The 14709-nt window shown below is 44.5% G+C and overlaps 1 protein-coding gene across 4 annotated transcripts; it reads left to right on the top strand.

The window, feature by feature from the left end:
• Positions 1–2603: 2603 nt before the first annotated feature.
• Positions 2604–11773, top strand: SLC25A29 (solute carrier family 25 member 29). Of its 4 annotated transcripts, XM_056493989.1 has the most exons (5): positions 2709–2730; positions 4173–4216; positions 6205–6239; positions 8723–8806; positions 9421–11773. In XM_056493989.1, exon 5 carries the CDS (start codon positions 9454–9456, stop codon positions 10162–10164), a length of 711 nt encoding a protein of 236 aa, XP_056349964.1. In that variant the 5' UTR covers positions 2709–2730; positions 4173–4216; positions 6205–6239; positions 8723–8806; positions 9421–9453; the 3' UTR covers positions 10165–11773. The 4 variants fall into 4 exon arrangements, with proteins under 4 accessions (XP_056349962.1, XP_056349964.1, XP_056349963.1 ...); XM_056493987.1 differs by lacking the exon at positions 6205–6239 and having other exon boundaries at positions 2604–2730; XM_056493988.1 differs by having other exon boundaries at positions 6205–8806.
• Positions 11774–14709: the final 2936 nt, after the last annotated feature.

The raw sequence follows: 14709 nt of genomic DNA, 5'->3' as shown, positions 1-14709 counted from the left end.
GAGAAGAAACCCAAATGAGCATTGGATTGGAAGATATGAGTAATGTCAGGGATTCACTGAAGGTTTTGTATTTACATCTTGTCGTCTTATTAATTGTAATGATAGTCCAAGAGCTGCTAAAACTGGGACAGGTTCTCAGTTTTTTCCTCTGGTATTAGTTTCAGACCTCTTTGAAAGGCCCCTTGTCTTTGTTCATTTGTTTGTGTGCTTTCTTTGCACAGAAGCTAAAAGCTGGATTGATTTTTAATGTGTTATTCCACTGCAAGATTTTATTGATTTTTTTTTTTTTTTATGGAGCTGCTACACCTGAAAAAGCAACTGCCCTACTATGGAAAGCAATTAAAAAAAAAAAAAAGGAAAAAAAATCCACCTATCTGCTTTTCCATTCTGCTTCTGGAATTCACCCTCTAAAGGCAATTTAGACTGTGCAGGCCCTGAAGAAGATCCTGTTACTCTAAGCAAAGCTGGAATAGGCTACTTATTGTTCTAGGCCCCTGGTATTCCCCTTTCTCAGACATTGCCTGCAGAAATAACGAGCAGCTTAAACAGGGCTCCCTTTTGAAACTGTCAACAGCTTGAGTTCCCCATTTAAAGGCTCTGGCATCAGGGCACCCTGAAGCCAGGCAATGTTAGCAGGAAAGCAGAATTAATGCAGAACAAGAAAAGCCTGCAGGGAGGGAGAGGCCCCTTGTGCAGGGTGAAATGCAGCAGTGCTGAGAGAGACTGAGATCAGGGCTCTGGAAAGCTCCATGGGCAGCAGGCTTCTTATTTGTGGCTTTGACCACCAAAGATAAGGTCACTTTCCCACACTTCCCTTTGGGCCATGGGGTCAGCACTTAGCACAAATGGTGCAACCCTTTTTTAGCTGGTGCAACCCTTCCTTCCCTCTCTGGGACAATATTTTGGGGGGTAGTCTGATAATAGAACCATAGAATGGTTTGGTTTGGAAGGGACCTCAAAAACCATCCAGTTCCACTCCCTCTGCCATGGGCAGAGACACCTCTCACTCAAACTGGTGGCTTGAAGTGCCATTAAATTTGGCCTTGAGCACTTCCAGGGATGGGGCATCCACAGTTTCTCTGGCAACAGCAGGTGGAGGGGGGTGATCCTGCCCCTCTACTCAGCCCTGGTGAGGCACACCTGGAGTGCTGTGTCCTGCTCAGTCCAGAGGGACAGGGAGCTCCTGGAGTGAGCCAGCAAAGGGCAGCAAGTTGATCAAGGAACTGGAGCATGTCTCTTACAAGGAAAGGCTGATGGAGCTGGGCCTGTTCAGCCTTGAGAAGAAACCACTGAGAAGAGACTCAGCCAATGTCTATGAGTGTCTGAAGGGAGGGTCTCAGAGGATGGACCCAAACTCTTACTGCTGGTGCTGAGCAAGAGGCAATGGGCAGAAATTGATGTACGGGAAGTTCTGCCTGAACATGAAGGAGAACTTTACTGTGCAGTGATTACAGACTGGAACAGATTTCCCAGAAATGGTCTGGAGTGTTGCTTCAGTAAAGGCATTCAGCAACCATCTGGACACATGCTCTGGGATGACCCTGCTTAAGCAGGAAGGTTGGACAAGATGTCCCACTGTGGTCCCTTCCAAGCTGAGCTGCTCTGTGAAGCTCTCCCTGGCCCTTCTCTTCTCCAGGCTGAACAGCCCTGCCTCCCTCAGCCTTTCCTCCTAACAGGTCTGACACGCATTTTACCCCTGTTAAAAGGAGGCACTCCCTCCAAACTCCTCATAATATCAGCTCCTCGGGTTTTCCAACCACAGGCACTCAGGGGTGCCTCTCCCAGGAACCAAGACCCCCAGAACAGCCTCCCCGCACCACCCAAAACAATGAGGTGCCATCGATGCTCCACAAGAGGGATGCTCTGCCCCTCCACCCTCCACCCACCACCTCCCCACCCTCCCAAATTTTTTTTCAGCCTTTCCTTCTGGCTCATTATGACGCTGCCGCAGAGAACGAAGCGGCAGGTTGGTGGCAGGTTGGCGAGGGGGGTGTCGGAGCTGCCGGAGGGTCTCGCATTCTCGGTATCCCCGATCCGGCACCGTGGCCGCCGGTGCCGAGGGTGCCGGGGGGAATTGCCGCTGGCCCCGGTGTCGGGAGGAATTGTCGCTGCCCCCGTTCGCCGCCGGTGCCGGGGGTGTTGCCGCTGCCCCCGGTACCGGGGGGTGTTGCCGCTGCCCCCGGTGCCTCTCTCCCCGCCGGTACCGGGGGTGTTGCCGCTGCCCCCGGTACCGGGGGGTGTTGCCGCTGCCCCCGGTGCCTCTCTCCCCGCCGGTACCGGGGGGGTGTTGCCGCTGCCCCCGGTGCCTCTCTCCCCGCCGGTACCGGGGGGTGTTGCCGCTGCCCCCGGTGCCTCTCTCCCCGCCGGTACCGGGGGGTGTTGCCGCTGCTCCCGGTACCGGGGGGGTGTTGCCGCTGCCCCCGGTGCCTCTCTCCCCGCCGGTACCGGGGGGTGTTGCCGCTGCCCCCGGTGCCTCTCTCCCCGCCGGTACCGGGGGGTGTTGCCGCTGCCCCCGGTGCCTCTCTCCCCGCCGGTACCGGGGGTGTTGCCGCTGCCCCCGGTGCCTCTCTCCCCGCCGGTACCGGGGGTGTTGCCGCTGCCCCCGCCCCCGGAGGCGCGGCCCGGCCCGCGCAGGGTAGAAAGGGCTGCGGAGGAGCGCGGAGCCGAGCGGGCTGTGCGGGGCCAGCGCTGCCGGCATGGCTCTGGATTTCCTGGCGGGGTGTGTTGGCGGTGAGTGCCGGCTCTGCAGGGGCAGAAACAGCCATTAAAGATGGTGGGGAACGGGGAGAAAATAGGCGAAAGGAAAGAGAGGGGGAAGGGGGTGAGAGGGAATAATAAGGCGATAATAAGGAGAACAACAAGCAGAAAAAAAAAGCTGAGCAAGGAAAAGGGGAGACGTATAAAAGGGTAGGAAATAGAGAAAAGGCGTAGAAGGGGGTAGAGCGAAATGTTTTTAAAATGCGGAAGAAAGGCAGGCAGGTCGCTGGGGAGGGCTGGGCGCGGCGCTGTTATTTTGGGAGCGGAGGATGGTGCCGGGGGCGATGCGGCAGGGGCCGAGCCTGGCCGGGGGCAGAGGCTGCGGGGGGCTACCGTGTACCGGGGGGAGCTCCTGGGGGTTCCCGTGTCCCGGGGGCTGCCCGGGGCTCAGGAGCAGCGGCTGGATCGGGACCCCGAGCTGAGCACCCCGGGCAGCGTCAGATGGAGCGGGAGCGCATCCGCGGCCCGCCTGCGCCGGCTATATTTAGCTGTTATTAGATTGTGTTCGGGAGATTTACTCTCGGGTATTTTGCACTCGATGTTTTTCTTGCCAACCTGGCGAAAATGTTTTAAATTCCTTTTTCCAGAGTCTCTCTGATTTCCCGCTGGCGGCCCTTGCCTTGCCAGGTTCCCCGGGTCAGCCGCAGCGCTGGCGTTTCCGTGCCGAGCACGGAGCACATTGCTGCTTTTCTATCTTGGGCCGTGTCCTGCCGTGCTGGGCTGCAGGAGCACGGGGCAGCCATCCCCAAAAGCGGGAGGCGCGCCCGGGCTGCCGCGGGTCTCGCTGCTGTCATCCAGGATTGCTGGGTGGCAGAAGTGCTCAGCCAGAGGATCCTTTGCTTCAGCCTGTCTGTGCGAAATGCCTGTGCTCGCCTTGGTGTAACTAACAGGCCCACATGTGGCTTCTAAAAAATCCTTTGATGCTAGGATAAAGCAGATGTTTTTAGGAATGCATGGTTCTGCTGCAGGTGCTGCTGGCTGGAAAGGCTGTAGGCAGAGAGCAGGAATGTTCTGCTGCCTTTAGGGATGATTATGTGTTTTCTGTGCCTGAACAGAGAGATATGTACATGGAATATTGTGCTTTAGAGGAAACCTGCGTTCTCTGCCCACTGGACATGCCCTGAGCTGAGGCCAGGAGTCATGGCTGCACATTCCATATGGTGTGGCACAGTCTGTGGTGACACAGCTCAACCCCTGTCTGGGGCTCAGAGGCTTCCTGAGAAGCATAAAGGCACCTGGTACTGGCCTGAAGGACTGAATTGTAGATCTCTTATCTCCTGGCTTGGTAGAATGCTCCTTCACTGCTCTTCCAGTTGTGCACTCACACCTCAGGCTGGTGGTCCTGCTTGGGCTACTGTAGCCCCAGAGCCAGGAAGAAACTCCAGAGTAATAACCTGGCATTTGTTTCATTTCAGGTGCGGCTGGTGTGCTGGTGGGACACCCCTTTGACACTGTTAAGGTGGGTTGATTATGAAATATATCTGCCTCTAAGTAGAAAACTTAGTTTCCCAAGGAGTAGGGGAGGAAAAACGAAAAAATCCCCTGACATTGTAGGAATGTAAATCTGCATGGGAAAGCTTGGAGCAAGCCTCCACAGCCACTATTTTAGATTCTTCAATCTCCAGCTCTTCAGAAGTGAAAACTTATAGTAACACAAACTCTGGCCTTAAACTGCAAGTTCAGTGCAGTAACAACGTGGTATTTAGAAATACAACTTTGCATTGAACTAAATTTTGTTCTAAGCTTGCTTGTCTGCAGCTGTTCAGCACTACCTGCAAAAACTGCCTCTCCCTGCATTTGTAAGACAGACCCACTTTGTTAGTTGAAGGATTAGTTAGTTTAGTTTTCCCCTCAAGCTCTGCTATTACTCCTTAATTTGTAGCAGTAGGTGGAAGTCAAAATCCACAGCATGGAGCTTGTCTGGGGGCTGTTTCCTCCAAGTATTATTATATATTGTTATAACTTTTCAAGTTAAAATTGGTTTTCTGGTGGTTAGTTGTGTGTGTTACACATACTTCAGCTACTATAAATACAAGATTTGAGATCTCCTGGAGGGTCCCTCAGCCAAGGCTCTCCAGAGTCCGAGCCCATATTTCAGAACAGAATGACAATTTGAGTCATCTTTTGGCAGCCTTATCCAAAGCCTTGCACTGAAGAATAGAAGAAGGGAAATCAGTGTATTCCCTGCTAAAGTAATGCACCAGGTCACTTGACTGCAGCAGACAGCATGCCACGTAGTAGATCTATATTTGGAATGCCTTTACCTTGCTGAATTTAGATATGCAAAGGCTGTGGGCTGGTAGTGTTACCCAGGACCCCACATTCTGTGTTCCAGCACATGGTTAATTCAGTACAGAATTCCTGAGTTAGTGGATATTGATCCTCCCTGCAAGCTTGCAGTGCAAGCTGCTCAAACAGTAAAACCTGTATTTTTGTTGCTCAGAACATGGTAAATTTGACAGTTAAATAATGCAGCTGAATTCTAGAATATATTTTCAGGAATGGCATCATCCAGACTGGCACAATTTTTATTATGGTGGTACAGGGCCAGCTGTCTTTTTTTTTTTTTCTCCCATCCTGACAAGTTTTACATGCTTAACTGAAAGTGATCAGTCATTTCATTGAATCCAGTAAAGCTGCTAAAATTCTGTGCTCAGACTAAAGGTAACCATGTGTGAGTTTTTCAATTTTTTGGGGTTTTTTTTGGTTCTTTTTAAAATGGAACAGCTTCTATTGCATGAAACTAGGCATTTAACTGTATAAACTGGGGCTCCCATGCTGATTTCAGCAGATATATCATTGCAAAATAGATGTATTGGCTTTGGAAAAAAGCATCTTGCTTTACAATAGAGCAAATAATTTGTTTATAAGTTTTTTATTAAATCCAGCGTGACACATGATATTTTCATACCCTTTAGAAGGTATTGTAGGTGTTTATTTTGTTAGAGCAAATACTAATGTTTGTATTATTAGCTGGCATAGTTACCACTGTATGTGGAAAAACTAACCTTTAAGGAAAAAAAAAAAAAAGCCATTGCATAACTTGTGTATGTATATGTTAAGAATTAACTTTTTATTGTTCTGCAGTGTTTAAAGAGCTAGCTGGTAGCCACCTTAGACTGTGCATTTTTAATATAATTGAACTATGGGAAAGCTGCTTAGATAAGCCAAAGTTTTACTTCTGTCATGGCATTTAAGCTTTTTTTTTTTTTTTGGCTGGTGCTCGTGTGTGACAGAGTGGGGAGGGGGATGGTGGGACACACAGGGAGACATTAAGCTGTGAAGTCGCCCTGGGAAACCTGCAGCTGAGCTGATCTCAGAACTGGCAAATTCTTTATCCCTGGTTTGTTGATGTAATGTATAAAATTGCTTTTTTGCTTTTAACTGCCTTTACTTTCTGAGCTAGGGGCTGTCTTCATTAACAGCAAAAGTGTTACTTTGTTGTAGATGACAGATAAGCCTCATCACGGGAGAGTTACCTAGTAAGTATAGCCCAGGTGAACACTTCTGTTTCTCTCAGTCTTAATTTATTCCCAAATGTATTAGTTCAAGTAAAGAACCGAAAGATTTATGAAGCTTTTTCCCTTTTTAATTTTAAACTGATGTGTCCCTCTTCTACAGCTGTGGCATGGAGGGAGTGGGGTTTAAATATCCCTTCTTTTTTTTAAATGTAGTTTTATTCTGAACCTTCTTTCTGCTATGCATTTCTGGCTGTATGCACTCCCACACACAGCACACTGTTGCTGAGGTCTTAGCCACTACAAATTCTTGGATGATGTTTTCATTGCTCAAATACTTCTGAAGTCACTGATTTCCCACATTATTGAATGCTTGGATGTTTTGAGGATGGAGTGGTTTGGGTTTTTTTATTTACTCTTGAGTGCCTTTATGCAAGTCTTTAGTGATGTGAAATTGCTGGGTGTTATTATTGGACCTAACACCTTGGTGTTTTCCAGTAAGAAGGAAGGTAGAATATTGGGCAGTGAATGGAACAGGTGGACAAACTTTGCACATGATTCATCTTTCCTATAGTTGTGGAGCTTGTTGAATATGCATTAACATGCATGAAAATGCAAATTTTATGTGCACTCATGGCCATATGTGGCAGTCTGCTAATGTGAGTAGCCCTGTGTGACCAGCACTGTGCTCAAGAGAAAGAGGTTTCATTCTTAGACCTGGGGAGTCAGTACTCTAAATATTCTACCCTAGTAAGGCTTAATTGGTTAATATTGCACAAATTATTTAGACAAAAATAGAGGGAGCTGTATGCCACTAGGAAATTCAGCCCATTGATATGGCTGAGTCTAAACTATTAAACACAAGCAGAAAGGATAAAGTAAGAAAGTTTCTAAGCTGCAAATCCCCCAAAGCCCCTATGTGTGGAAGTCACAGACAAGGTTTGAAACAATAACAGTAAATTCTAAGTGGAGTAAAACCTTTGTTTGTACAATTGTGACAGCTTGTTAAGATTTACCTTTGCTTGTGGACCTGCTTCTTTAACAGTTTTGACAGTCTTTCTATTCCCCAAAAGTCACTTGAAGTGACAAAGGATTTATTTTCTTTGAATCCTACTGTAAGCCTGCTTTTAATGCTGAGATGTGACAATACCCAAGGTGATCTCAGCCTCCCACTATGGCTAGCATACACTAATGTATGTACTAAATGACATGGAAAACTAAAGTTTTGATTTACAAAGCAGAAAATAACATGTTGTAGGAAAAATACTAAAACTGTCAATTTCTTTTTGCTTTGAATATGGGATTCTGACAAACCACCTCCATAAATCTTTTTCTAGACACACACATTACAGGCCTTTCATTGCTGTGGTGGTGTTTTATTACTTTAGGCAACCATGAAAAAAAAATAAGTTCAGGAATCTTTTACATAGAGGTAATTTTTTGTTCTTTTGCTCAGAATAAGAGACTGAATTTTTTTGCACTGGAGTTGCAGCAGCAGCATTACATCTTTTGTGAAGAACATTGCAGCCCTCCATGTGGGAGATAAAACAGATTTATAACATTATCAATCCAGTGAAATCAACTTACTGAGCTCATTGCTGAGTGTAGAGCTTTGCCTGAGCTAGGTAGAACTGAGACTCTTAAAGTGCTGAGGGCAAACAAGCATGAAAAAAGCAGAATTGGAATTTTCCATTAAAGGTTAGAAAGCATCCAGAAAAGAGATCTCCTAAGACCACCAGTTACAGAAGCATTTATCTCTCCAGCAGAACATACTCTTTCTTTTTTGGAAAAGTTAGTTGATTGCTAACATTTAAAGGTTTGAAGCAGCTACACCCTCACCAGTTGCTTGCATTCAGCAGGCTTAAAAACTAAAATAGACTAAAATTTGAAAGGACAAATGGCTTTTTAGTCCTTCCCTTATGCAAAGACAGACAGCTTAAAGTCAACACCCAGCTACCCTCTGAAAAAAAAAACAAAAAAAACCAAAAAACCAAAAAATCAGATCTCAATGAATGGGCCCAAATCTAGCATTTAGAACCACTATGGCTATTGCTGAAAGTTTCCATCCTTTTAAAGTTATCCTAATCTCATGCTTGACTTGCAAATAACTTTTAAAATTAAATGGTCTCAGGTTTGCACAGGTATTCTTTAGTGAGAACAGAAGCATTCTTGGCAGCTAAAGAAAGTCCCTATTGTAGCCTGTACTGGAAAAGCATCTGTTTGAAATTCTAGATGTCAATGTACCTTTCCACTTATTGGTTTGCTAAGAGTCACGAGAAGTTGGTGATCCTCTTCCCCTCATGTTTTCAGCCCCAAACTTAGGTCAAAGATTTCTCAAACTTAGACAAGATTTTTCAAATTATTGTGCCCCATATGGCACTCCAGTGTCCAGCCTGTGCTCCTGCATATGCATTGCTGTAGCAAATCTCCACATAGGTACAAGACAGTAGCTTGCCCTTTAGGCTGCTCCTGATGTACAAATTGGTATCTCACACAACTTTTTGTAGGTTCGTCTGCAAGTTCAAAATGTAGAGAAACCTCTCTACCGTGGGACTTTCCATTGCTTTCAGTCCATCATAAAGCAAGAATCTGTAAGTACAAAATTATTACTTTGTGGGTGTTTTTCATCTTTGTATGTTTTGGCTCAAGAGGGTGGGAAAGCTGTTAAAAAGCTGACAAATATTGAAGATCAAGAGATAAAGCATGCTCTGAACCTCACCTGGCTGTAGGGCAGATATTGTAGCCAAAAACTTTGTGAAGATCACTAAATCAAAAGGTGGTATTTTGAGGTTAACTTGTTAAATAAAATAAGTTATTTAAATAACTAGTTTTCTGAGAATCTAAGAAATGAGTGAAGAAATTGATAAGGTGTTTTTTGCTGCTGAAACTTTAGGACCATTGTTAAAAAGTTGGCCTCAGGCTTTAAGTAAGCTATTTAAAAAGAAAAGGTATAAAATTTGCCAGAAAACTTTTCTCTGGGTGGAGTATAATTATTTTCTGGATGTGTTAAACTATATTTTTGTACTTTCTTAGGTGTTTGTGTCCTAGGCAGAGATGGAATTGTTATTACAAAACAAGGTGGTCTTGATGGGGCCACTGTTAAAAAGCTGGGGTACAAGGGAGAGCCAGAAAAGCTGTGTTCTGCAGTGTGAGGAGGTTATCCACACCTCTGCTAAAAAGGGTTTTCCCTCCCTTCTCCCATCAGGCTTTTGGACTCTATAAAGGCATCGGGTCACCAATGATGGGGCTTACGTTCATTAACGCGCTGGTGTTCGGTGTGCAAGGAAACACCCTCCGTGCTCTGGGCAAAGACACTCCTCTGAACCAGTTCCTGGCAGGGTCAGCTGCTGGGGCCATCCAGTGTGTCATCTGCTGTCCCATGGAGCTGGCAAAGACAAGGATGCAGCTTCAAGGAACGGGAGAATATAAACTAAAAACGAAGAACTACAAAAATTCTCTGGACTGTTTGATCAAAATCTATCAAAAGGAAGGGCTGAGGGGTATCAACAGGGGCATGGTCTCTACCTTCATAAGAGAAACTCCAAGCTTTGGCTTTTACTTCCTGACCTATGACTGCATGACTCGGTACTTGGGCTGCGAGGCCGAGGACAGCTACGTCATTCCCAAGCTGCTGTTTTCGGGAGGGATGTCGGGAATCGTGTCGTGGCTCTCCACCTATCCCATGGATGTGATCAAATCCCGGCTCCAGGCCGACGGTGTAGGAGGGGTCACACAGTACAAGGGCATCCTGGACTGTGTCAGGAAGAGTTACCACGAGGAGGGCTGGAGGGTGTTCACCAGAGGCCTCACCTCCACGCTCCTCCGTGCTTTTCCCGTCAATGCCGCCACCTTTGCCACTGTCACCGTGTTCCTCATGTACATGAAGTCAGAAGACAACCTTCCTGAATGTGAACCAGGCCCTGTAATCCACCAGCCTTCCAGTTTGTGAACCTTCTCTCTTTGCTCTCCTCATCCAAAGCCCAGCTGGTTGGGTTTTGTGAAACATGAACACTTGACCTGCACAAGTAGTGTGGATTTATGCTGTCTGTATAAAGAGTTCCTAAATGTATCAGATTAGGGTTTCATCTCACTACTTGTATAAACAGCATCTTGCCTTATTCAGGACTCCATATCTAGTAGTATTCAAGTCAGAGGGGGACCTGCCTTTTGAGAGTTGCTGTTGTGGCTCCAGAAGAGGTTCTGGAGAGTGTTCTAGCACCAGAAATGGGGTTTTTCTTTCACTCAGGTTCTGAATGACTGAGTTGAGTTGAATGCAGAAGTGTTTTCATGAAAGAAATACTCATTTTGTATGTGACAGGAGTAAGTGTACTCCTCTAAGGTGAAGGAGTTAGAAGTGTGATGGTGGAGGTGTTTTGCAGGTAACCCTGAACTGTAAAGACATGGACTAGCACTCAGCTAGTCCCATGTTTTACTTTTCCTTTGCTTTTTTATGTCAATGGTTTTAATAGAACTTTGTTCATACTGATTTGTTAAAAAAAAGAAAAAAAAAATTGTACTTAAAGTTACTCCCTGACCTTTTAGCTCTGAATAAATATCTTAAGCACAAAGTTAGCATCTGCACTCAAATGCACTTGTTCCTTTAAACCTCAAGGCTTGTAAGGATTTAGGGAAAGTCAAATCTAGTAGGACTGGTGTTTGCCCTCACCTCTGTTTCTCCTCTGGTGGGTGCACAGACTGCATTGAGCAGTTCAGCCCAGGGGACTTTGTTCTCTGAAGTTGGTGCAACTTTGCCCCACTTCTCCCAATGTGCCCCATAGCAGCCAGTGATGTACAGAAGTCAAAGTCCTGCCTGTGGTATTGCACAAAATGTTTGTGGATGCAATGTTAGCTTTGCAGCTTGAAGTATCTTAGAAGTACATATATATTTAGGACTGGAGGTTTCATACCTTTCCAGAAAATAGGGGTGTAAGTGTCTGAAATGGTTGCTGTTCAATACACTTGCATTATGAATTAAAACAATACTGATTTTTATGTATTTAGTTACAGTGCTACTGGAAAGACTGAAAAGGGTTTTGGAGAATTTTCTTGTTACGTTAATCTGCTGTAATTTTTTTTTTTTTTTTACCAGTCTGTTCAAGAATTGAATTAGCCAAAGAGCTACAAACAGTTATTTAAGATTTGAGCTAAAAGCTACACATATTTGTCACAAATAGCCAGGAGGAAGGACTGTATGTGTGTGAGCAATGTTTTAAAACATATCAAACTAGTTCAGTAAGTACAACTTGTTACACTTTTGGTTGGGACAAGTGCAATAGGTGTTTAATTTATATGAATTTTCTAAAGAAGCGTTATTTCATAGCATTTTGCACTGTAACAAAATATGCTGGAGAAACCTGTAAAATTGGTATGTCTTTTTATACCTTGAAGGTATGGTGGATGTTTTAGTGCCTACTTGCACTGAGATTCAAATTGAATGTTAAATCTGTCTACTAAGCTGCATATGCACAACAAATCACAGCAAAGACCATTTACACCTTTGTACAGGAGTATGTCAAGTCTTGTATATATATTAAGGGAATAAATTTTTTAAAAATTTTTCCTTTAGTTCTTTGAGAAGTTTTTTTTGGGTTCTTTGATGTTCTACTCAGATGCTTCTTTGTGTTAAATTGAGCTTGCAGGATGGGTTTCTTGTTTTTCTGGGGAAACTTGTTCTGTATCTCCTTTCTGTTCACCACTGGGAAGAGCAGGGTCTTGCTCTGGCTAAGGCCCCATCACTGGAGCAGAGAAAGGAAGTTGCCTGACCTCATTTCTTCAAACTGACCTTTCCTCTATTGAAAGAACAATCCTGCTTTTAAAGCCAAAGAGCTGCCCTTATGCTTAGACACCTCCTATCCTGCATTTATTATTATTTTATTCTGTGATCAGCACCAAGGCTGCACAACTGGGGAAGAAAAGCCTTGGGTCCCTGCAGGGTCACATCAGAATCAAGTACCAGGCATCCATAACCTCTAGCACCTCACCACCCTCACAGTAGAGAATTTCTCCCTGATCTCAACCTACTCTATTTAAAACTATCGCCCTTTACAATTCCATGCCCTTGTAAAAAGTCCTTCTCCATGTTCCCAGTGTGTCCCATTTAGGCACTGGGAGGTGTCCCCAGAGCCTTCTCCTCTCCAGGGTGATCAGCCCCCATTTTCTCAGCCTGTCTTCAAAGGAGAGGTTCTCCCTCCAGCCCTCTGATCATCTTTGTGTCCCTTCTCTGGACTCACTCCAGTAGGTTCATGTCCTCCTCTCCAGAGGTTATTTCAGGTGCTGGCTCCACCAATTCATCTTCTTAGAGGCTAGATACACGTGGCTGACACAAACCCTGTCAAGCATCAAGGATCAGAAAACAGCAAGGCCACCAGCTCTCCACCTGACCATGACCAGGGTCAGTTCCAGTCAAGTACTTTTTGCTCTCTCAGCAGGAACAACTATGTTCAACATTGAACTATGGAACAGAAACAAATACCTGGAATAAGCAAACAGTGTCTCCTTAGAAGATGAACATCATTCAAACAGAAAAGGGCTATGCAATGTTTTACTTGCAGTGCTTACTAAAGCATTCTTTCCAGAAATTCATTCATGTGGAACTTAAATAATCAGTAGCAGACACTGGATGTTACTTAACAAGCCTGAGAAGAGGCTAAAGCCAGCTTTCAGCCTAGTCTGATTTTGCTTGAAATCCATGTGACTTCTAACTATTAAATCAAGCTAGACAGTAGCCTCAGCCTTTTAAATCATGATAGTGGCCTTTCCTGATAATTTTTGAGATGTGAGCCAATTCACACAAACCATGTCCTGCTTTCCCAGCTCCTCATTTCCACACCATTATCAAGCAATTCCCAAATAACTGAAAGGATTAAGAAGGTAAAAACCACTGAAAATGAAACTCACTATCAAGTCCCTTTTCCCTGTTCTTCTTAAACTAGATGAGTCATGCTAGTTTGAAAAGTTACAGCCACAACCATGTCCAGTTAGGACAAGAGGGGAAAAAGTATCCATGTATATTATACTTGACTAAACTACTTCTTGACTAAATTAATGTAGAACAACTAGTGTGAAATTTATTTATCAAGTCTGTAACATGACAAGTTTTTTGTCCTCTCTGCCTTGTCTTTCTCTGCAGTAATAGGACAAGGGGCAATGGCCTTTAGCTGAAAGAGGGCAGGTTGAGATTGGATATTAGGAAGAAATTCTTCACTGTGAGGGTGCTGAGGCCCTGGCACAGGTTGCCCAGAGAAGCTGTGGGTGCCCCACCCCTGGAAATGTTCCAGGCCAGGCTGGATGGGGCTCTGAGTAACTTGGTCTAGTGAAAAGTGTCCCTGACCACGACAGGGGCTGTTGGAATTAGATGATATTTGAGTTCTTTCCAACCCAAACCATTCTAGGATTCTATGATAAAGCTTTTTATATGGTTCAGGTAAAAGCAAGATATTCAAGAGATGAAAACCTGTCCATTGCAGGTGCAGCACTGGCAGCATACCTGGAAAAAGACTGAGACACAAATGTAAACATTAACCTTGCAAAGAAAAGAGGTGTTTTTTCTTTGACATTAAATATATTTATTATTATGCTGGAAAACAGGTGTTAACAGTTAAATGTTAGCTGCTGTTAGCCCAACTTTTAATCCATGGATAGTTTAGGAACAATTTAAAACCCAGAAGTGTGCCAAACACCATTAGATTAGCATAATGTGCAGTTATACCTCTCTTCTGCCAGAAAAACAGGCAGAGAAAATAGAAGCTTACCCAAGCCAGCATGCCCTGTCAAACACCACAGCCATGGAGACAGATGAAGGATCTGAGGGACTCAGAGAACTGGCTGGGCCAAAGCTCAGGGAGACAGCCTTTGATGACAAGAGGAAGCAACCTGTTGCTTTCCATGTTCAGGAATTTATGTGTGTCCAGGGCAGTAGGGGAGACAAGCAGAGGAAAATAAGCCATTTTCATTCCTTAGTGCAACTGTTTTGCAATTTTTGTATTGGTGTTGTTCTCATTAATTGCAAAAGTGGTTATCGCCAACAGGAAAAAAGTGACATATTATGAACAATAATACATAAGATATACAGTAACAGCCTTTCTTCTTATAGTTTATTACTAGTTTTAACTGAGTTGGCCTAGAAGGCGATTTTGAGCTATACAGGTTCATCAATAAGCAAACTGAAATCAAGGCAGGTCTGCAGTGAACACTAATGCCCTATAGATTGATATAAATGGGAGAACGTCAAGTTCTAATGTTCACAAAATATTCTTAGGGTCTATAAAATTTAACAAGTAACACAGTCTAATTGCTTAGTTATCATTCACTATTATAATTTATTATGACTATTTTTCTTACTGAAGCATACTGCATTTTTTATTGACAGTAAAAGAGACTTGTACCATTGTCAATCAATAAAATACTAAAATCATAATGAAGCTTGACCTCATGGTCTGCACTGTTTCCTATATATATCAGAATTGAAAGAAGTATTGCTCAAGTAATTTGACTT

This window comes from Oenanthe melanoleuca, chromosome 5, assembly GCF_029582105.1.
Source record: "Oenanthe melanoleuca isolate GR-GAL-2019-014 chromosome 5, OMel1.0, whole genome shotgun sequence".
NCBI lineage: Eukaryota > Metazoa > Chordata > Aves > Passeriformes > Muscicapidae > Oenanthe > Oenanthe melanoleuca.
The sequence above is the reverse complement of the archived record's forward strand: the minus strand, read 5'-3'. Positions and strand labels throughout refer to the sequence as shown.